We start from the raw sequence: 23,776 nt of genomic DNA on the forward strand, positions 1-23,776 counted from the left end.
TCCTCTAAAGTAATGTTATACTATCTCATGGGCAGGTTAGATACCTTATGACAGTGTAATCCCAATTCTCATTGCATTTATTCATTTTACTTATTCAAAAGCTATACATTATTGCTATTATTATTTTGAAAACAAATCAGCATGTCCATTAAGAGAAATTGCATTTACATTAACACTCATTTATGTAAAACTGATATTCTTATATTGAAAATTCATATATATGTACATTTCTCATATATGTATATAAATATACATTTTTTTCACTGACAAAGACTTAACACATCCTACAAGTCTGGCCTACTGACAAAATTTTCCTTTTTTTTGCCTGAGAAAGGCCTTGTTGTCCACTTCTCAATGAGCATCATGGGATACAGCATCCCAGGTTAGTTTCTTTTTCTTTCAATTTGTTAAATATTTCATTCCTCTCTTGTTGGAGTGTGATTTCTAGAGGGGTCCAGCCTACCATTTTTTTGCTGGATGCTAAATATTATGTTAACAGTGCTGCTAAAGTAAAACCTGGATGAGATTGTATATCAATGTTAATTTAAAAAATGATGTTAGGTATGACAGAACTGGAAGTAACCAGGCCTTTAGTGTGCGGTTTTATACTTATCTCAGTCGGGCTGTTAGTATTTGTTGTAGCTGCATGTCAGACGCGTCGGTGCCTGCTTCTGTCCTCTCCGTCTCCCCTGGTGGGCTTTTCCATAAGAACTTGTTCTTAAATAGAGTCTCTGGGTTGTAATTTACTGCAACTGTACCAGGCTGTATTGATCTGGTGGTCAAGTTTGGGGAAGAGTGTTCTTAAATCTTGTGACTAATTCCCGTACAGTGTACCATGTCCCTGTAACTAATCTGTGAATCTTTACCATTTAGGAGGTATGGTTCACATTCTTTAGCTTCTAGTAAAAAAGCTGGTTGCCTGCACTTTATGTCCATGTTGAAATGAGCTCTTCCCAATGTTTTCAGGTATACTTGGGATCTGAAGCATCTCTTAGTGGCCCCCCCACTCCTGTGTGTGACAGGAGAGCGAGAGGGAGGAGGAGCAGGCCAACTCCCCTTCCTCCCAGTCAGAGGCTGAGGCAGGTCTCAAGGTCAGGACCGTGTTAGGTGGGTCAGTACGTGTGTGACATTTTTCAGAATAGTTACTTCTCACCACGGCATATTTCAAAGTGGTTCTTTTATCTTTCCCCTGCTGGAAGCATGAGTTTTTCTTAGAATGTGAACACGCTGAAGGTAAATCTCATGAATTTGTGGTGATTCCTCCCAAAATGGCCACCGGGCATTGTCTTAACTGTTTATATCTCCCAGCTGGGAGGCAGATGGCAGGGGCGTAGTGTGCAAGGCCTGGTGCATGCAGGTCAGGCCCCAAAGGCCCCTCATCCTTCCTGAGAGCATTTTCTAAGGAGGGCGTAGACATGAATATGGGTCACACCACTGAGCTCCTTCTGAAGGACACAGGCCCGTTCCGCTGACGTCTGACCAAGGAGGACGGGGTTTTCCTGGTTTCTGTGGGGATGGAATCCTAACTGCACTAAGCAGCTGACCTGAGTACAGCCCACTGTCCTGCACTTTGAATATTTTCACTTTTCCAACTCTTGCCAAGACCCTGTGCTCCCTCACTCCCTCCTTTCCCTTTACAATGCCCGTCACCCCTAAGAAGCAATGAGATCTATACACACGCAGATACACTAACTGGCTCATGCAAATATGAACCCCAGGAAGTCCCACCACCCGCCATCTGGAAGCGGGGTCTGAAAGCCTGAGACCTAGGGGAGCCGATGGCATGAGTCCCGGAGATCAGAAGGCCCACGTGAAGCTCTCTGGTGGACCTGAGCACCGAGGGCGCAGATGTCTGAAGGCAGGACAGGGTGGAAGTTGCAACTCCAGAAGAAAATTTCACACTTCACCTTTTTGTTCCATTTGGGCCAATGATGATGCCCACAAAGCTGAGGACAATCTCCTCAGTTTACTGAGCCAAATACTCCTCCCAGGGACAGCCTCCCAGAAACACCAGAATAATGTTAGCTCTCGGGGCACCCCTTAGTGTAGGGAACACAGTTAACCCCCAGTCACTGACTCCGTGTTGCACATGAACAGCCTTCTGCATCCCAGTGTCCTTCTGCAGTGTTTATGGAGGGCAGCAGGGAGCAGTGACTCATTAGTTCCTCATCTATACATTCAAGTGCCCAAGTCATCACACCCATCACAGCTATGCCTCCACGTGGGCATTCCCCAGGGGACGGCTTCGGAAACAAGTTGAGCACCTACCTGTGCCCACATGCCAACCTGCTCTTCTGCCAGCCATGCAGGAAGCCAAATCCCAAGTCCCTATTTACCACCCATGTTGTCAGGCTGCTCTGGGAACCACTTGTGCGTTGGCTCTCTGCAAAGAAGATATTGAGATGACACTGAATAAAACAAGGCTTTTATCTGGAGAGAGAGTGCCTGAGAACATGGGGAGGAGGTGAGGCCGGCTGGGAGAGGGGACGCAACAGGAGCGTTTGGTGGAAGTGTCATGGGCTGCTGGGTAACCTCAGGGAGGGTGTGTCAGCAACAGCCCCGCCCTTATCCCTGGGCTGTCATCACCGGCTCAGAGCTGCCCACGGGAAGCTCAGTCAGTCACAAGACCCAGTCTGCCGGAGAGACATTTCCCCAGGATCCCGGGTAACTCCCTCCCCTTCCCTGCTGTCTGCTTCTCAAACCTGGACATTTTTTTTTTTTAATTGAAGGGTAGTTGACAACAGCATTGCATTACATTAGTTTCAGGTGTACAACACAGCGACTCAACATTTATATACATGATATTTCTAGGTACCAGGTATCACCATACCAAGTTGTTACAATATTTTGACTATATTCCTTATGCTATACATTACATCCCGGTTACTTATTTATTTTACAATTTGAAGTGTGTTTATATGTATATATGTATATATATATATATATATAGATAGATAGATAGATATAGTGAGGGCATCTCTCATATTTATTGATCAAATAGTTGTTAACCACAACAAATCTCTGTATAGGGGGGTCAATACTCAATGCACAATCATTAATCCACCCCAAGCCCAATTTTCGTCAGTCTCCAATCTTCTGATGCATAACGAACAAATTCTTACATGGAGTACAAATTCTTTTTTTTTTTTTTTTTTTAGATAATTATTTTTTATTGAAGGGTAGTTGACACACAGTATTACATTACATTAGTTTCAGGTGTACAACACAGTGATTCAACATTTATATACATGATAATTCTAAGTACCAGCTATCACCATACCAAGTTGTTACAATATTTTGACTATATTCCTTATGCTATACATTACATCCCGGTTGCTTATTTATTTTACAATTGGAAGTGTGTACTTTTACTTGGTTGTTGTTGTTAGGGCATCTCTCATATTTATTGATCAAATGGTTGTTAACAACAATAAAATTCTGTATAGGGGAGTCAATGCTCAATGCACAATCATTAATCCACCCCAAGCCTAATTTTCATCAGTCTCCAATCTTCTGAAGCATAACGAACAAGTTCTTTCATGGAGAACAAATTCTTACATAGTGAATAAGTTACATGGTGAACAGTAAAAGGGCAGTCATCACAGAAGCTTTCAGTTTTGCTCATGCATTATGAAGTATAAACAGTCAGCTCAAATATGAATACTCATTTGATTTTTTTACTTGATTTATATGTGGACACCACATTTCTCTCTTTGTTATTGTTATTTTTAATAAAATGCTGAAGTGGTAGGTAGATACGAGATAAAGGTAGAAAACAGAGTTTAGTGTTGTAAGAGAGCAAATGTAGATGATCAGGTGTGTGCCTGTAGACATGTGTTAATCCGCGCTAGACGAGGGCAATAAACATCCATGTATGCAGAAGATTTCTCTCAGAACATGAGGGGGGAGGTTCTAAGCCTCACCTCTGCTGATCCCCATTTTCTCACCAGATGGCCCCCTGCGACTGTGCCTGTCTTAGGTTGTTCCTCCCTTGAGGAATCTTACCCGTCTCTGGCTAACCAGTCATCTTCCGGGGCCATACAGGGAAATGTTAAGTTGGTAAGTGAGAGAGAAGCCTTATCGTTTGAAAAGGTTAGCTTTTTACTTCTTTGCATATTTATGCCCTGTGGCTTCTATGCCCAGCATTTGTCTTGAGGTGTCTTTACCACTTGGAAGAATTATGATACTCGGTAAATTCGACATGTGGCACGAGTTCTATTTAAAGGTTGTGATTAGGTAGGAAGAAGAAAAGCTACAGAAGTAGCAGGCAGAAGAAAACCTGGGAAGATTATTTCTTTGACATATCTTCTTGTAGAGTAACTTCAGCATGGATAGGTTTTAAACGACTAATTAAATTGTGCACACACATTAACATAATAGGAATATAGTTACCTAACCAAAGCATACCTGTAATTACCAGCCATCTCCAAAACCTGGACACTTTGTGTCAGAATCTGCCTTAAATAACCAGAACCACAGAGACTTAATTTTCATGGATGGGGAGCATCTCCAAGTTCACGTCTCGGTAGCCCTGCGGATCCCCTCGGCCTGCATGATGCATCTGCGAGCGGGGTCACGGGCTCAGCTGTAGCTTTGCAAAGCAGCAGTTACTGGATGGGAACGGCTGACCACCATAGGCAGACCCTGAGGTGCGGACGGTCAGCCATCAACTAATGCTTTGGCCACACGCTGCACACAAGTGCTTTCCTGCTGAATGGAACCTCTGACACCCACACGTGTGATTATGGCTCACGTTCCTCTCCATGCACCACACACTGGCCCTTTCCTCCATGTGTGCACTGGGGACTTGGCCACACTCCCTTCATACAAAAGGCTTCTCCCCTGAGTGTACCTTCTGATGTCTCTGGAGATTAGACTTACTCTGAAAACCTCGCCCACAATGACTACACACAAAAGGTTTCTCCCCTGAGGGTTTCCGCTGGTGGTAGATGAGGGTTTCCTTGTGGATAAAACCTACACCACACTCCCTGCACTCAAAAGGCTCCTCCCGAGTGGGTCCTCAGGTGGTAGGTAAGAGATGATTTGTGGAGTAAGCCTTTCCCACACTCTTTGCACACAAAAGGCTTCTCCCCCGTGTGTCTCCTCAGGTGGGAGGTTAGAGATGATCTCTGGAGAAAGCGTTTCCCACACTCTTTGCACACAAAAGGCTTCTCCCCCGAGTGTCTCCTCAGGTGGTAGGTAAGAGATGATTTGTGGAGAAAGCCTTTCCCACACTCGTTGCACACAAAAGGCTTCTCCCCGGAGTGTCCCTTCAGGTGGTAGGTAAGAGATGATTTGTGGAGAAAGCCTTTCCCACACTCGTTGCACACAAAAGCCTTCTCCCCCAAGTGTCCCCTCAGGTGGTAGGTAAGAGATGATTTGTGGAGAAAGGCTTTCCCACATTCCCTGCACTCAAAAAAAGGCTTTTCCCCCAAGTGTCTCCTCAGGTGGTATGCAAGAGATGATTTGTGGAGAAAGCCTTTCCCACACTCCTTGCACACAAAAGGCTTCTCCCCCGAGTGTTTCCACTCGTGGGTTGTCAGGGATGATTCGTGGGCAAAGCCTTTCCCACAGTGCTTGCACAGAAATGGCTTCTTTCCCGAGTGTCTCCACTGGTGGGCGATAAGGGATCTTTTTCGGGTAAAGGCTTCTCCACACTCCTTGCAAACAAAAGGCTTCTCCCCTGAGTGTGTCTTCAGATGACGTAGGAGATATGGCTTCATGCTGAAATTTCGCCCACAGTACCTGCACACAAAAGGCTTCACCCCCAAGTGTTTATTCTCATGGTTTACGAGACTGCGCTTCCACTTGAAACTCTGCCCACAATACCTGCACACAAATGGCTTCTCTCCTGAATGTGTACGCTGGTGGGAGTACAGGGATGATTTATGGGTAAAGCCTTGCCCACACTCTTTGCACACAAAAGGTTTCTCTCCTGAGTGTGTCCTCTCATGGGAGATCAGGCCTAATTTTCGGTTACAGGCATGCCCACACGTCTTACACACAAAAGGCTTCTCCCCTGAGTGTGTACTAAAATGGCTTATGAGGTCTGATTTTCGGAAAAATCCTTTCCCACACTCCTCGCACACAAAAGGCTTCTCCCCAGAGTGAGTCCTCCGGTGGTTCATCAGGTTTGATTTATGGATAAAGCCTTTCCCACACTCTGTGCACACAAAAGCCTTCTCCCCTGAGTGAATCCTCTGGTGCTCCATCAGGATTGATTTATAGATAAAGCCTTTCCCACATTCCTGGCACACAAAGGGCTTTTCCCCTGAGTGAGTCCTGTGGTGGTGCTTCAGGGTTGATTTACGGATAAAGCCTTTCCCACACTCCTTGCACACAAAAGGCTTCTCCCCCGAGTGTGTCCTCTGGTGGTACATCAGGTCTGATTCATGGATAAAGCCCTTCCCACACTCCTTACACACAAAAGGCTTCTCCCCTGAGTGAGTCTTCTGGTGGTACATAAGGATTGATCTACACATAAAGCCTTTCCCACACTCCTGGCACACAAAACGCTTCTCCCCTGAGTGATGAGCCTTCTGGTGGTACAAAAGGGTTGATCTACAAATAAAGCGTTTCCCACACTCCTGGCACACAAAAGGCTTCTCCCCTGAGTGAGTCCTCTGGTGGCGCATCAGGTTTGATTTATGAGTAAAGCCTTTCCCACACTCATTGCACACAAAAGGCTTCTCCCCTGAGTGTAACCACTGGTGGGCGACTAGGCTTGATTTTTGGGTAAAGCCTTTCCCACACTCCTTGCACACAAAAGGCTTCTCCCCTGAGTGTTTATACTGGTGGCGGGTCAGGTGTTTTTTATGGGAATAGCGTTTGCCACACTCATTGCACACAAAAGGCTTCTCCCCTGAGTGAGTCCTCTGGTGGCACATCAGGTTTGATTTATGAGTAAAGCCTTTCCCACACTCATTGCACACAAAAGGCTTCTGCCCTGAGTGTGTCTGCTGGTGGGAGATCAAAGCTGATTTCACGGTAAAGCCTTTCCCACACTCCTTGCACACAAAAGGCTTCTCCCCAGAGTGTGTCCTCTGGTATGTTATGAGGTTTGACTTACTGCTGAAGTCTGGCCCACCCTCCCTGCACATATATGGAATCTCTCCTGGGTGCATCTTCAGGTGCAAGAAGAGAGCTGACTCATCAGTAAAGTCCTGTCCACTCTCCCTGCATGTTAGAAGATTCTGTCCATGATGTGCTTTTCTGTGATCAAGCAGCTCTGTCTTCTGGCTAAAACGTTGCCCACACTCTGCACATCTGAACGCTTCCCATCCTGAATTTTCTATTCCTTTCAAAACTTTAGCTGTTTCTTTAGGATTTCCCCTCTGGGCTTGGCTACCCTCTATTTCCACCACTGAGTTCCTTTGCCCCAGACTTACTGCCTGGGTGGGGTGTGGGCTGGAAGTTATCCCAGACATCTGACTCCCCCTCCTCAACAAGGTCTGGGAGTTTTCTTCTCTCTCTTGACCTGCTCCCCTATCACTCTGGTCACTCTGATGAGAGAGTTCTTCCTGCTCTTGTTCCTGGTGCTTCAGCCCAGGATTCCTCAGCTGTGGGTAATTTGTTACACAAACACCTGCAGACATCTGAGCAGAATGGTCGTGAATCGTGTGCCTCAAGAGGATGTGGTGAGCGGAGGTCAGTGGGCAGCAGGGACAGAGATGCATTTCTGGCTTTGCTTCTGCTAAAGAGAAAAAGTGCCCCATCAGGATGGTCACAGGCGAGGCAGCCTGCGCCACCACACAAGACAACTGCCACCACCTCCCATGAGGGTTCCCCTCCCAGGCCCTGCTCTTCCATCTAGTTGGAAGCTGCTATCTTCTCGTGGAGAGAGGAATGTACACACTAGCGAAGGATTTTCTTCAGTCTGTTATCTAACTTCAGGTAGAGCATCATCTAAGTTACAAATGCTACTGAGCCTCAGGAGGGAGATCTTCCTGTGTGTGACAACACGGATGGCCCCGAGGTCACCATGCTGAGTCACGGAAGACAGACAAATCCCGCACGACAGCACCTGTATGTGGGATCTGAGAAACAGAAACAGAAACAGACGGACAGGCAAGGAATCTGAAGGACACCAAGGGTGGGGGCGGGGCTGGGCGCAGGCAAAACAGGGTGAGGGGATGAAGCTGAGCAAACTTCCAGCTGAACATAACTAAGTCACGGGAAGTAGTGTACAGCACAGGGAAGATGATGTAATTAATTTGTGAGGTCATACATGGCAACTAGTATCAGCATGGGGATCATTTTCTAAAGCATAAAAATAACCAGTCACTGTGGACTGAAATGAATCACACCTGAAAATAATGGGATGTCGTACGTCAATGACACCTCAGCAAAAACTGTATCAGATGTCACCTATGGTGTAAACACACGAGAGGCTCCCCAACACATGGACCACATCTTTGCACGGATTGCTGGGCCCTGTACCCTTCCTGCTCGAAACTCAGTTTCTTCCACGTTTGAGTCCCCCACTCCAGCCGACACTGACGGAGGTTTTTCTGTTCTTTGGACAAAGCTCCTTCCTGACTGGGTAGAAGGAACACCAAATACACACATATAAATCTGCTTGGCTTCGTGGTTTTCTTGGTCTGGGTCCTGCTCAAAGGTGACGTGGTCAGAGAGGCCTCTGCTGTCCGTCCTGTGTGACCACGTCACCCACTCCCAGCCCACTGTCCCAACGCCACCTCCACGTGCTTCTCTGGGAGCAGTGCCTTCACAGCACTTGTTTCCTGAAATCACAGAGGCGGTTAGGGTGCTGTTCCTGTGCCTACCACCACTGCAGGTAAGCGAGAGGGAGGGGGGATTGGATGGGCTCCTTCAGTGCTGTATTCCCAGGCTGAGAACAGAGGTTGGCATGGAATAAAAGGCCAAATGACGATTCATGAATGAGTATGTTCTATGAATAACCACATGCAAATACTTTGATGTTTTAAAGGTGAGCAATTAAGAAGACTGACAAGAGTTTCCTTTGCTGAGAAAGGTGGGAAATATTTCAGAAGACTTGAATTTTATTCTGCAAGCTGCTCACCATTAAGTGTCAATGTGAGAAAATAATATATACGCACACAAAATGAATACAAAAACCACCTGTAGAAAGGACATATTTACATTGGCTATTGTGGCTACAAGAAACAAAACATTCATGTTCAGAAGGAAAATCTGCAGTAAAAGGAGAAACTCTACTTTGACTGAATGCACTCCTGGTGCTTTTGGCCATCGGTGTGCAGACGGTCCCAGGTGATCACCTGGCACGTCTCAAACATGTGACTTTCTGAGTATTTAGATGTCACCCGAGGGCTTCCAGTTACTCTCAGTGGCTTCTGACCATTCAGAGGATACAGCGCAACCTGCATCTACGAATCCTGAGAAGTAAGAGTGTCTGGGCTGGCAGCCTGAGTTCTGTACCACCTGGGACACCCCAGGTTCCTGAGCCCACTGTGCTGTCTTCAAGCCCCTGCAAGGGCTCTTGTCAACACTAACAAGGGCCAAGTGCTGCCCACTGGTCAGAACCACAGCAGTGGAGGCCTTGGGGGATGGAGAGGTGGGGAAAGGACTAGGAAGGGGCCTGTGGAGATGGGCTGGGGAAGAGCAGGGCTCAGCGCACCCAGATGCATGCACGTGAGAACGCACAGCCTGTCACTGCAGGTCTGCACAGGTCATGGTATTTGGACTCTACCTACAAAGACCCGCACGGAAACATCTGACTATTGGTTACATGGACTTCCATGCACTAAGGCTCATGAGTTAGAGGAAATGGTGTGTGAAACTCCCTTTGACATCACCACACATAAAATGGGATCTTGGACAAAAGAGGAAGGCACAGATGGGGAAATATGTCACCAAGAATATACAGCAAAATGCTAGGTGTTGAATACAACAAATAAAAATTTCAGAACCTTGGCACAAAGTATTGTGGGATGTAGACTTAAAAGACATATGGGGAGAGATTAAAGATGGCAGCATAAGAAGTGAGACAGAGAATCCCTCCAAGAGACCACATATAATATGAAAATATACTTAATACAACTAATCCAATAAGAGCAAAAGGAAAGAAGACTGGGCCAGGCTGCATACACCTGGGAACAGAGCAGACCTCACTAAACAGGGTGATGTACCAAAGCCCTGATCCAACGGCACTCAATCCCGTCCCTGAACCCAGCTCATGGGAGGAAGAGAAACAGAGCAGGGAGCAGGTGGAGCCTGAGGCTGCTAAACACGCAGCCCTGGAGATCTGCTTTGGGAGCACAAACCTACACTGCATTTTGCTCTGAAAATTAGTGGGGTCGTAAAGCTAAGACAAGAGGAATACTCAAAGGGACTGAGATTCCAGATGTTTCTGGAAAACAGGCATCCACATTTGGCGGCTGTGGGGCAAAGGAAAGGTGGGCAGTCCGAGTGGCTTCCTAGCAGCAAGAGGGCTGCTGAAGGAGTGGGGATTGCCCAGACCTTGCTGCGTGGGAGATAGTATAGTGGACAAAAATCTCTGGGTGCGCTCTGCCCAACAGGTTGGGAACTTTCGGAAGATTCAGTTGCTCCATTCCCCTGGCTGGCTACTCAGCTCTGAGGGCACCACTGTGTTATGCAGCCTACTGCGCCTTCCTCCTTGCCTGCTTGCACAGACTCACAAACTGGCAGTACCTGCCCTGGTGTCACAGCAGGCAAAGGAAAGACACACCTATAGCAGCTACACAAAGCAAGAGGACTACAACTGTGTGCTCTGTCCACTGGTTTTGACAGTGGAGACAGGCACTGCAGCTGGTAAGCAGGTAATAGCTCTTTCCTCCCCCTAGGCACTAGCGCCGCTAACCTGACACCCCCAACATCACTTCAGGGGATGAGCAGAACCAGAGACTAGAGCTTCTGGGCACTACACAGTGCCACATACAAATATGAAATGCCAAAGGAACATGGTTCAAACAAAAATCTCACAAACACCAGATAACAGCCCAAGAGAAACTGAACTCAGCAATCTTCCTGAATGAAATTTCAAATAAAAATCAAATACATGCTCAAAGAGGTACAGAAAAATATTCAAGAAGTCACGAATGAATTTAGGATGGAGATTTAATCATTAAGAAATTCCATATCTGAAATGAAATATAAAATGCAGGGACTTAAAAGCAGATTACATGTAGGAGAAGAAACAGTGAATGGAATAGAAACTAGAGAAAAGGAATATAAGAAACCTGAGGAACAGAGAGAAAAAGTGAAGTACAGGAATGAAAGAATTTTCAGAGAACTGTGTGGCCAATATAAATGGAACAATATTTGTATTATAAGGGTACCAGCAGAAGGAAACAGAGAAAAAGAGATGGGAAGTGTCTTTGAGGAGGTTATTGCTCACAACTTCAATCTGTGGAAGGAGATACTCTCTCAGGCCATGGAGATGCACAGATACCCTAACACAAGAGACCCAAGGAAGACAGCACCAAGACATATGATAATTAAAATGGCAAAGATCAAGGATAAGGCAGACTTTCAAAAGTACCTAGAGAGAGAAAAAAGATCACATAAAAGGAAAACCCATCAGGCTAGCATCAGATTTCTCAACAGAAACATTACAGGCCAGAAGAGGGTGGCATTGATATATTTAATGCAATGAAGCACAAGGGACTTCAACCAAGAATACTCTACCCAGCAAGGCTAAAATTTAAATTTGAAGGAGGGATTAAACATTTTCAGATATGCAAAAGCTGACAGAATTTACCTTCCACAGACTACCTCTACACTGCATTTTGGAGGGACTGCTATAGATGGAAGTATTCCAAAGGCTAAATACCTGTCACCAGAGGGAATAAAACCACAAGAAAGAAAGCAGAACAATTAATTACTAAGCAGGCGCAAAATCAAACCAACTAGCTGCAAACTCAATCAAGGAGTAGACAAAGAATACCGAGTATGATACCTAACATACAAAGAATGGAGGTGGAAGAGAAAGGAGGAAGAAAAAGAACGTATAGGTTGTGTTTGTTATAGCATACTAACTGAGTTAAATTAGACTCAGTGAGATGGTAGGGTTATTACCCTTGAATTTTTGGTAACCACAGGTTTAAAGCACATATTGGCAATAAGTACATACCCACCGATAATCACCCTAAATGGGAATGGTCTGCATGAAGCAATCAAAAGATATAGAGTCACTGAATAGATAAAAGAAACAAGGCCCATCTATGTGCTGCCTATGAGAGACTCACTTCAAACCCAAAGACATACACACACTGAAAGTAAAGGGATGGAAAAAGTTACTTCATGGAACTAATAGGGAGAAAATCGCAGGACTTGCACTACTTGTATCAGACAAAATATTCTTCAAAAGAAAGAAAGTAACAGGAGACAAAGAAAGACATTACATAATGATAAAGGTGTCAATCCAACAAGAGGATATAACCGTTATAAATATCTATGCTGCCCCCAACAGATGAGAACCTACATATGTGAAACAAATACTAACAGAATTAAAGGGGGAAACAGAATGCAATGCATTCATTTTAGGAGACTTCAACACACCACTCACTCCAAAGGACTGATCAACCAGACAGAAAATAAGAGACACAGACACTGAACAACATTTTAGAACACATGGACCTAACAGACATCTACAGAACTCTACACCCAAAAGCAGCAGAATACATATTCTTCTCAAGTGCACACAGATCATTATCAAGAATACATACAGTAGGCCATAAAAAGAGCCTCACTAAATTCAAAAACATTGAAATTCTACCAACCAGCTTCTCACACCACAAAGCCTTGAAACTACAAATAAATTACACAAAGAAATTACAAAGGTGGCTTAATAACATGCTCCAAAAGAAAATCAATGGAACAATGAGGAAATAAAAAGAGATCAAGCAATATATGTAGACAAATGACAACAATGATTCAACACCACAAAATTTGTGCGGTGCAGTGAAGGCCATGCTAAGAGGGAAGTATAGTTCAATACAGGCCTACATCAGGGAAGAAAACAATCCAATATGAACAGTCTAAACTCACAATTTATGAAACTAGGAAAAGAAGAACAAATGAGGCCAAAAGTCAGTAGAAGGAGGGACATAATAAAGATTGGAGCAGAAATAAATAAAATCAAGAAGAATAAAACAATAGAGTCAGTGAAAGCAGGAGCTGGTTCTTCAAGAAAATAAACAAAACAGATCAACCCCTAGATAGACTTACCGAGAAAAAAAGAGTCTACACATATACACAGGAACAGAAATGAGAAAGGAAAAATCACTACAGACACCACAGAAATACAAAGAATTATAAGAAAATACTATGAAAAATTATATGTTGACAAAGTGGATAACCCAGAAGAAACTTTCAAGAAAAACACAACCTTCCAAGGTTGACCCAGAAAGAAACAGAAAATCAGAATAGACCAATTACTAGCAAGGAAATTGAATTGGTAATCGAAAAACTACGTAAGAACAAAATCCCTGGAACAGATGGTTTCACTGCTGAGTTTTATCCAACATTTGTGAAGACCTAATACTCATCCTCCTTAAACTTTTCCAAAGAGTAGAGGAGGAGGAAATACTCACAAAGTCACTCTATGAGGCCGGCATCACACTAACAATTTAACCAGGCAAAGACAGCACAAAAAAAGACAATTACACACCACTACCCCTGATGAACACAGAAGCAAAAATACTCAACAAAATATTAGTAAATTATATTCAAAAATACATAAAAAAGATCATCCATCATGATCAAGTAGGATTTATTCCAGGGATGCAAGGATGGTACAACATTCGAAACATCCATCAACATCATTCACCACATCAAGAAACAGAAGGACAAAAACCACATGATCATCTCTATGGACACTGAAAAAGCATTTGACAAAATTCAACATCTATTCATGATATAAACTCTCAACAAAGTGGGTATACAGGGCTAGTACCTCAACATAACACAGGTCATATGTGAGAAACCCACAGCCAACATCATACTTAAAAGAGGGAAGATGAAAGCTTTCCCTTTAAGATCGGGACCAAGACAAGAATGCCAACACTCCCCACTCCTGTTCAACAGAGTACCGGAGGTCCTAGACATGGCATTCAGAAAACACAAAGAAATAAAAGGCACCCAGATTGGAAGGAAGAAGTTAAACTGTCCATGTTTCCAGTCGATATGATATTGTACATAAAATTCCCTAAAGAATGCACTCCAAAACTACTAGATCTAATATCTGAATTCAGCAAAGTAGCAGGATACAAAATTATTACACAGAAATCTGTTGCACTCCTATACACTAATGATGAACCAGCAGAAAGAGAAATCAGGAAAACAATTCCATTCACAATTGCATTCAAAAAGAATAAAATGCCTGGGAATGAACCTAATTAAGGAAGTGAAAGACCTTTACCCTGCAGACTACAAAACATTCATGAGAGAAATTAAGGAAGATACCAATAAATGGAAATACATCCTCTGCTCACAGATAGGAAGAATTAACATTGTCAAAATGGCCATGCTGCCTAAAGTAATCTCCAGATTCAATGCAATCCCTCTCAAAATACCAACAGCATTCTTCAATGAACTAGACCAAATAAATCTAAAATTCAAATGGAACCACAAAAGACCCAGAATAGCCAAAGCAATCCTGAGAAGGAAGAAAAAAGCTCGGGGGATGACACTCCCCAACTTCAACCTCTACTACAAAGCCACAGTAATCAAGACAATATGATACTGGCACAACAACAGACACATAGAACAATGGAACAGACTAGCGAGACTAGATATAACCCCAAGGACATATGGTCAATTAAAATATGATAAAGTAGCAATGGATATACAGTAGGGAAATGAAAGCCTCTTGAACAACTAGTATTGGTAACACTGGACAGCTACATGCAAGAGAATGAAAATGGATTATTTTCTAACCCTGTACACAAAACGAAACTCAAAATGTATCAAACATCTGAATCTAAGTCATGAAACCATTAAACTATTAGAAAAAGATGCAGGCAAAAATCTCCTGAATATAAACATGAGCAACTTTTCCTTGAATGCATCTCCTCGGGCAACGGAAACCAAAGGAAAAATGAACAAATGGGACCCCATCAAGCTAAAAACCTTGTACAGCAAAGGACACCATCAGCAGAATAAACAGGAATCCAACAGTATGGGACAATATAGTCATAAATGACAGATCCGATAAAGGACTGACATCCAAAATATAGACAGAACTCACACACCTCAACAAACAAAAAGAAAATAATTCAATTAAAAAATGGGCAGAGGAGCTGAATGACAGTTCTGTAAAGAAGAAATTAAGATGGCAAACAGACAAATCAAAAGATGCTCCACATCGCTAATCATCAGAGAAATGCAAATTGAAACCACAATGAGATATCACCTCACATCAGTAAGGATGGCCACCACAGAAAAGACAATGAACAACAAACACTGGCGAGGATGCGGAGAAAGAAAGGGGAACCCTCCTACACTGCTAGAGGGAATATAAACTAGTTCAACTATTGTGGAAAGCAGTATGGAGGTTCCTCAAAAAACTAAAAATAGAAATACCATGTGACTCAGGAATTCCATTCCTAGGAATGTACGCCAAGAAAACAACCTCTCACATTCAAAAAGACATGTGCACCCCTATGTTTATCGCAGCACTACGTAGAATAGGCAAGATATGGAAGCAACCTAGTGTCCATCAGCAGACGAATGGATAAAGATGTGGTATGTATACAGAATGGAATACTACTCAGCCATAGGAAAGAAAGGAATCCTACCATTTGCAACCACATGGATGGAGCTGGAGAGTATTATGCTCAGTGAAATAACAGGCAGGGAAAGGAAAATACCAAATGGTCTCCCTCATTTGTGGAGTATAACAACAAAGCAAAACTTAAGGAACAAAATAGACTCACAGATGCTAAGATGGGACTAATGGATACCAAAGGGGAGGGGTGGGGGAGGGCAGGTAGGGAGGGATGGAGAAGTGGATTGTGCAGCATGATGATTAGTGAACACACTGTGTGTGGGGTCACGGGGAAGGCAGTCCAGTGCAGAGACCAGAAGGAACTCTGGCTTCTTAGTACACTGATGGACAGTGACTGCAATGGGGTGTTCGGGGGAAATCGATAATAAGGGTGAATGTTGTAAACACATTGTCATTCTTGTGAAACCTTCATAGGAGTGTCTATCAATTGATATCTTAACAAAAAATAAAAATAAATAACAGACACACAGTACAAAAACATGTTAAATAATTAATGCTATCAAAAAGCAATCTAATGAACTGTACTATTAAGATCAGAATAGAGTAAGTGTAACTAGATTCTGGAGATGAAAGGATAGGAAGACCAAGACTTCCTTCAAAATAATTGAGCTGTGGGAGAAGAGGGTGAGAGTGGGAGAAGGCAGGACTGCCCCCAAGAGAGTGCAGCTGGGAGACAGGCCCACAGAGCTCATCAGATCAGGGCGATTTCAAGTCAGGGCGCCTGTACACAAAGAACGTGGCACTAACAAACTGACCGTGAGCACAAACGGACAGACTGATGCATTGGGGAGAAATACAATAGCTGTCATGCAATAGAAGACTTAAAATTCGTCTCTCAAATACTGGACGGACAGTACAAACTGACCGACTCATGCCAAACAAACTCTTAAAGACATATGAGAAGAGAAGTGACAACAATCTACAGGATGTGTTCACGGCCGAGGCACAGCAAGGATTCCTACAGCAGGACACAAGACTTCCAAGCACATGGTAACGGCAGCCACCTCAATATGAGTCGGCTACCACGCTCCCAAAGAAGGGCCTAGGGACCAGTAAGGACAGATGAAGCCTAAACCAACACCTTCAGCAAGACCAGAAGACACCCCACAAATTTACACTTTTCCACAGCCAAGGAAGGGGCATCAGCTCTCAGTAGAATCTCCCGTGATCCCACCACAAGGGCCTGGGGAGGGAGGCCCAGAAAGTACTGGGCACACAGGAGATGGGAACAGGGGTCCCAAAGGGGAACCCCCATTGCTGCAAGACAGCAAGGCCAGGCGACAGGTGAAAGAAAGAACCGTGACAAGCAGTCCCCGTGGCACCCACTCCAGACAGCAGCCACCCAAAGGCAGTGCCTCTGGGGCACAAGAGGGGAAAGGAAGGAGAAGTGGCCCCGGAGACAACGGTGGCAAGAAGAGGTGGAAGATGGGACACACGGGGCCCTGCAGTACAGTAAGAAAGAGAAGACACACCACTGCTGCCTCACCGAGGCCGGTCAGCAAGGCCACAGTGGGAAAGCCTACTGGGGAGATAGTGGGCTTCCTGCAGTCAGAAGGTGTCAGGGCACCCAGGACACCCACTCACTCATCCAAGATGATGCTGTGGGAGGCAGGCAGGGCCAGGCAGCCTCAGGAGCCACGGTGCGTGAGGACAGCTTCCTGCCAGGGCCTCTGAGCAGCCGCCCCCGCCCTGCAAGGCCGAAGGCCAGTGTCCACCCGGAGGCTCCCCTCACCTGGACGGGGGCCTGGCCGGTGTCTACTCTCTTCCCTCCAGGGCTCTTCCCCTCGCTCCAGCCACGTGATGAGGTCTGGTTTAGAACAGGGAATTCCTGCTTAGCGGGAAAAAGGAACAGGTCAGTCTTGGTTAAAGGCAGGGGACTGGACGCTATTTGCTAGTGCCAGACTGGGGGGCGGCGGGGAAGGAGCTGGGCCCCATGCATTCCAGGCTGTGTGGGCGCTGGCAGGCCTGGGATCCCGCACTCCCAGAGGCACACAGCCCCTACCCCTCCCTAGGGGAGCAGGAAGCAGAGAACCTGCTTCTCAGTGGGACCCCAGGGAGATTAAGGTTCAAAGGGGACAAAACACCCTGAGGGGAGCCCCCGCTCACCCAGCGACTCCAGGTGGCTGAAGTTCTCCAGCATCACGTGTCTGTACAGGGTCCTCTGCGCAGGGCTCAGCAGCTTCCATTCCTTCTGCGTGAAATCCACAGCCACATCCTCAAACGTCACAAAAGCCTGCAACACAAACCCAGGCCTGCTCACCGCGAGGCTGCGAGCCACAGCCTGGCCATGTGCGGGCACGGGGGCTGCATCCATCCCCCAGCTTTGCAGGTGACCACCGGATGCCAGACCTTCCACACTGCAGGCGGTGGTTCCCAGGAGCAGCCTGAGACGGACAGTATGCCTGCCCTCCTCCCCAGCCCGAAGACCTGCCTCATCCCACAGGGGCTGCTCAGGCAGGTCACCTCCCCTGGACGGCTGCTGCCTTGGACCTGTACCAAGGAGGCAGCCACCAGGCAAGTGAAGGGATGGGTGCGTCCTGTGATGGCAAAGATGGGACATCTGGTACATCTCACCTCTCTGCCGGCCTTCCAGGGTCCCAAAGCCACCTTCCTGCTCTCCATGGAGAAGGGAACCCCTCGGAGGGCTGCTCTGTGGGGAGGGAAGAGAGTAGGAGGGTGCCGGTGTGCTCCTGCCCCATGTGATGCAGGGCTGACCCTCGCAGTGGGGAGCAGTCATGGACACCAGCACGGCCACCTCCAGAGTCCTGACAGGGGCCGAGCTAGCCCAGCCTACCTGCTGGCGCAGCTCCACGCTGGGGCCTGGGCGTGAGGCTTCAGCACCACGGGAGCTGAGTGAGGTTTCCTTACCATGCAGAGTGAATGAGATACGGCCTTTGGACCCCCCAGGGGAACTCCCCTGTCAGGTCAGGGCCCAGAGCTCCAGGGGACCTCATGATGGCCCTAGTGCCTCTCCTAGCCTCAGGCTCCGTGTGCTTAAGTAACCACAGGGTGCAGACCGGAGGCCACCGGTACGTGGTGTTGGCAGGATGCACGGCATGCTGCGAAACTCATGCTGAAGCCCAGGGAAGACGTGGGTAGGTAACGTGGGGGAGAACCGGTATAGAAACAATATCCCACCCCAGGGGAACTGCAGCCAGCCAGCTCACCCGCCAGAACCCCTCCCCCATTTGCGGGATGTGGCAGCCTGTGTCCAGAGAGCTGTTGGCAGGTCACACAGTGGAGGCCTTGGGGGTTTCTGATCAGAGGTGAACGGGCAGAGGCTTCACCCCAGGACTGCTTCTCACAGCGCCTCGCCTACCTCCACCCCTCATACACCCAAGGTCGGGGGCCAAGGCTGGGGCCCAGCTGAGAAATCAGCATTGGAACAGTTCCCAGTATCTCAACGCACCATCAGCACGGGGGGCGGGTGAGCTGTGGTGAACAAGAAGCCCTAAGACACACAGTCGGCCTCACGTGCGGGAGCCGCTGCCACCTGGGTCCTGGTGCAGCAAAGCACCTGTGGGGCACTTTACCGGGAGTTGGTGTGATCCGAACACGAGCCGGACGGAAGGTGACACTGAAGAGTCATGAAACAGTACGGCCACACATGTTGTCATTACAGTGGGGCAACGCGTCCACGGAGGCTCGTCATACCGTTCTTTCACAATTTGTATTTTAAAAAATAACAGCGACAATATGGTAGTCTTAACTATCAAACAAAGTGCTGAGCGTAAGGATGTCATTAGAACGTTCTCCATATTCAGAAATACAGGCCTGGGGCTAACAGTGAAGCCGGAGAATAACCGAAGTGGCCACGTGCTGGAGAGAGAATCCGAGCGCTGGGCGGCGTACTAGCTTAGAGAGACTTAACAAGACATCGTGTAGAACTGGTCGGAAGGAAAAGCATTGAAATCACCTATGTTCTGTATGGGAAGTCAAAAGCATTTTTTAACATTTGTTCTTGTGATTTCTTTATACAGTCTTTTTATACCCCCTCTGTTGCATGTCTATCTACTCAAAAGTCCCAATGTTATGCTCCTGTATGTACTTTCAAAAGTTTAAATATTTTATATTATCTGCAGTCTAAGTCACTTTTTATTTCCTCTTCTCATTATTTGTTGCCAGGTCACAGAAATACAAGTGATTTTTAAAAACCTGATTTTGTATCTTGTGAAGTTCTAAGTTCTCTTCTTACTACAACCAGTTCTATGATAGATTACTTACGAGATATATATATATATATATATATATATATTGTAGGAGAGCCAGGGAGAGGCTTTTACTTAGAAATATAGTGAGAGGACAGACCTCCGGGCTCATTGCAGGAGGTGATGAGAGAGCCCCCGCTAAGGATATTTTCTAGGAACACAACAATGTCTTCTGGGAATAAAGACAGTCGAACTTTTTTCTCAGAGCTTATGCCTCTTTTTCCTTGTTTGCCCGACTAGATATTCTAGTATAACGCTGAGGGAGGGTGGGGAAGGCTGCACGCAGATGCTCGCCCCTCATCTTCCAGGAGGGCACCTCACCACTCACGCACGCCTTTGCTGCTTCCCACCAGCAGGCACTGAGCTATTACTGCGCTATGTAGAGGACACGGCCCGGTGCTCTCAGCGGAGTGAGAGACGCACTACCTACTGCCGAGAGAACAAGCCGGTAATAAACTCTTTCACACCCAGAATGATCTACTCTCATTTCTTTGGTCACTGAATCCATACTGAACTTCTCCGAGGCAGGACGCCCCGCAAGACAACTCCATTAAAGTGGCAAACTGAACTGGTTCAGGACATTAAGGCTCTGTCCCTTCTTGGGCATGAACTCCACGTGGCCAGAGTATATGATCCTGTGCACGTGCTGCAGGACTTCATCTGCTAACGTTTGGTGAGCTTCTCTGACAGCCTCTGGGCTGATGCCTCACATGAAGGGGCATGAGGGACGTTAGAGAAACGTCCTCCAAATCCCAAGAAGTAAAGTGTACACAGACATTTCTTAAAATGCAACAATGCAGAGACAGAATAAATTTTATGACACTTTACAGATTCTGTGTCTCTCAGAAATTGAAGGTGTGTGGCCGCCCTGCACTGAGCAAGTCCACTGGCACCACTTTCCCAACAGCACTGCCTCACTCATGCCTCTGGGTCACATTTGGCAATTCTCACGTTATCTCACACTTTTCATCGTTCCCATTTGTTAGGTGACCGGTGATCTTTGATGTTGCCCCTGTAGTGCTTTGGGTGCTCCCCCAATGCAACCACGAGATGGCAGAGTCCATCAGGGGGCGTCCCGAGGGCTGTGCTCACTGGCGGTCCCATCCCTCTCCCTCTGCTCAGGCCTCCCTGTCCCCTCACACACAGCAATGTACAAATAAGGCCAACGGGTTACCCGAAACAGGTCTCTAAGTGTTCCAGTGAAAGGTCACCTGTCTCTCCTGTTAAATGAAAAGCTAGAGAAATTCAGCTGAGGGAGGAGGGTATGTCAGATGCCAAGACAGCCTGAGAACAAGCCCTTTTCACCGAAGACTGAGCCCAGTTCTCTGGGTATGAACACATAGAAAAGGTTCATGAGGGCAACAGTGCTCCTCCACTGAGCCCCCATTTGATAAGACGAAACAGCCTATGGACGATGTGCGGAAGGTTTCACTGGTCTGGACAGGAGACCAAACCAGCCACAACATTCCCTAAGACGAAAGCCTGACCCGGAGCGAGACCCTCAGTCTCTTCAATCCTATGGAGCTGAGAGATGTGAGGAAGCTGCAGACGAAAGGGCTGAAGCTGGCAGAGGTTGCCTGACGCACTTTAAGGAGAGGAACCACCTCTGTAACATAAAAGTGCAGGGAAAGGGGCACTGCTGACGCTGAAGCGGCACAAGATCTTTTCCAACAAGTTCCAGCTGAGAACACTGACGAGGGGGGTACACTAAACAACAGGCTTGTAGTGTAGACAAGGCAGCCTTGCACTGGAAGACGTCATCTACGACGGAAGGCAGTCCGTTTGCAAAGCTTCAGAGGACGGGCTGCCTCTCTTGTGAGGGGCTAATGCAGCTGGTGACTTTACGTTCAAGCCCATGCTCATTTACCATTCTGAAAATCCTAGGGTCCTGGAAATTATGCTACATTTAGAAAAGATTCCTTCCAAATTCTACTTCTTCACAATGCAGCTGGGCACCTAAGAGCGCTGACAGAGGTGTACTCTAAGGTGAACATTTGCAGGCTTGCTTACACACCCACTGGATGCAGCCCTTGGACTAAAAAGCGCTTTTGGCTTTTAAGTCTTATTATAGAAGAAGCACATTTCATAAAGGTCCAGCTGCCACAGACAGTGCTTCCTATCAGGGATGTGGGCAAAGGAAAGTGAAAATTTCTGAAAAGGATTCTCCCTTCTAGGTGCTATTGAAAGAATACTCACGATTCCTGGAAAGAGGACAAAATATTGACATTTACATAGAATTCGTGCCACATATCGAATTTACCGAGTATCATAATTCTTCCAAGTGGTAAAGACACCTCAAGACAAATGCTGGGCATAGAAGCCACAGGGCATAAATATGCAAAGAAGTAAAAAGCTAACCTTTTCAAACAATAAGGCTTCTCTCTCACTTACCAACTCTACATTTCCCTGTATGGCCCCGGAAGATGACCGGTTAGCCAGAGACGGGTAAGATTCCTCAAGGGAGGAACAACCTAAGACAGGCACAGTCGCAGGGGGGTCATCAGGTGAGAAAATGGGGATCAACAGAGGTGAGGCTTAGAACCTCGGCCCCCCCCCCCCCCCCCGTTCTGAGAGAAATCTGCATACGTGGATGTTTTATTGCCCTTGTCTAGCTTGGATTAACACATAGTCTACAGGCACACACCTGATCATCTACATTTGCTCTCTTACAACACTAAACTATGTTTTCTACCTTTATCTCGTATCTACCTACCACTTCAGCATTTTATTAAAAATAACAATAACAAAGAGAGAAATGTGGTGTCCACATATAAATCAAGTAAAAAAATCAAATGAATATTCATATTTGAGCTGACTGTTTATACTTCATAATGCATGAGCAAAACTGAAAGCTTCTGTGATGACTGCCCTTGTAATGTTCACGATATAACTTATTCACTATGTAAGAATTTGTACTCCATGTAAGAACTTGTTCATTATGCTTCAGAAGATTGGAGACTGATGAAAATTAGGCTTGGGGTGGATTAATGATTGTGCATTGAGCATTTAAGACCCCCCTATACAGAATTTTATTGTTGTTAACAACCATTTGATCAATAAATATGAGCGATGCACTCACAAAATAAAAACACACACACACACACACACAAAATATATATATATATATATATATACACACACTTCCAATTGTAAAATAAATAAGTAACCGGGATGTAATGTAGAGCATAAGGAATATAGTCAAGATATTGTAACAACTTGGTATGGTGATAGCTGGTACCTAGAATTATCATGTATATAAATGTTGAATCACTGTGTTGTACACCTGAAACTAATGTAATACTGTGTGTCAACTACCCTTCAATAAAAAATAATTATCCAGAAAAAATATATATATTGACATTTACAGAAGTTTGGAAGAAGCTGCGCCCAAATTTTGCAAGTGACCTCAAGTGGTTCAAGACTGCAGGGGAGGAAGTAACTATAAATGTGATGCAAACTACAAAAGACCTAGGTCTCCAAGAAAGGCCTCAAGAGGAGACTAGACCACTAGAATCACAGCATAAACTTTAATGGATAAGCAGATGCTTTTTAGGCATGAATAAAGAGGTCTCTTGGGGTGGAATCTACCAGTGCTGTAGATGTTGTCAGGGTTGCTGAAATGACAGAGAAAGGTCTAGAATATTTTATAACCTTTGATGAAAATGCAGCAGGACAGTTTGTGACACTACTATTTTGAAAGTTCTGGTGTGGGTAAAATGCTATCGATCCGCATCCCAAGCTAGAGAGAAATCGTTTGTGAAATAGAAAATGGGGCACAATAAAGATCGGAACATAATAAAATAGAGAAATTAAAGAACAG

At 45.7% G+C, this 23,776-nt stretch overlaps 1 protein-coding gene across 5 annotated transcripts in view; it reads right to left on the bottom strand.

Moving 5' to 3' along the window:
- Positions 1-2,456: 2,456 nt before the first annotated feature.
- Positions 2,457-23,776, bottom strand: part of LOC130680782 (zinc finger protein 337-like) — a 30,468-nt gene continuing 9,148 nt past the window's right edge. Inside the window, exons 2-6 of one of the 5 annotated variants that reach the window (XM_057492126.1) lie at positions 18,323-18,398; positions 17,855-17,981; positions 17,481-17,579; positions 4,434-7,690; positions 2,457-2,702 (exon numbers count right to left, since the gene is read on the bottom strand). In XM_057492126.1, the coding sequence (XP_057348109.1) occupies positions 4,995-7,690; positions 17,481-17,579; positions 17,855-17,981; positions 18,323-18,370 (2,970 nt within the window). In that variant the 5' untranslated portion in view covers positions 18,371-18,398 and the 3' untranslated portion in view covers positions 2,457-2,702; positions 4,434-4,994. Of the gene's footprint in view, positions 2,703-4,310; positions 7,694-17,480; positions 17,580-17,854; positions 17,982-18,322; positions 18,399-23,776 lie in introns of those variants that run through there. The other 4 variants (XM_057492123.1, XM_057492127.1, XM_057492125.1 and 1 more) reach the window with 4 other exon arrangements.

Source organism: Manis pentadactyla, chromosome 14 (genome assembly GCF_030020395.1).
Source record: "Manis pentadactyla isolate mManPen7 chromosome 14, mManPen7.hap1, whole genome shotgun sequence".
NCBI lineage: Eukaryota > Metazoa > Chordata > Mammalia > Pholidota > Manidae > Manis > Manis pentadactyla.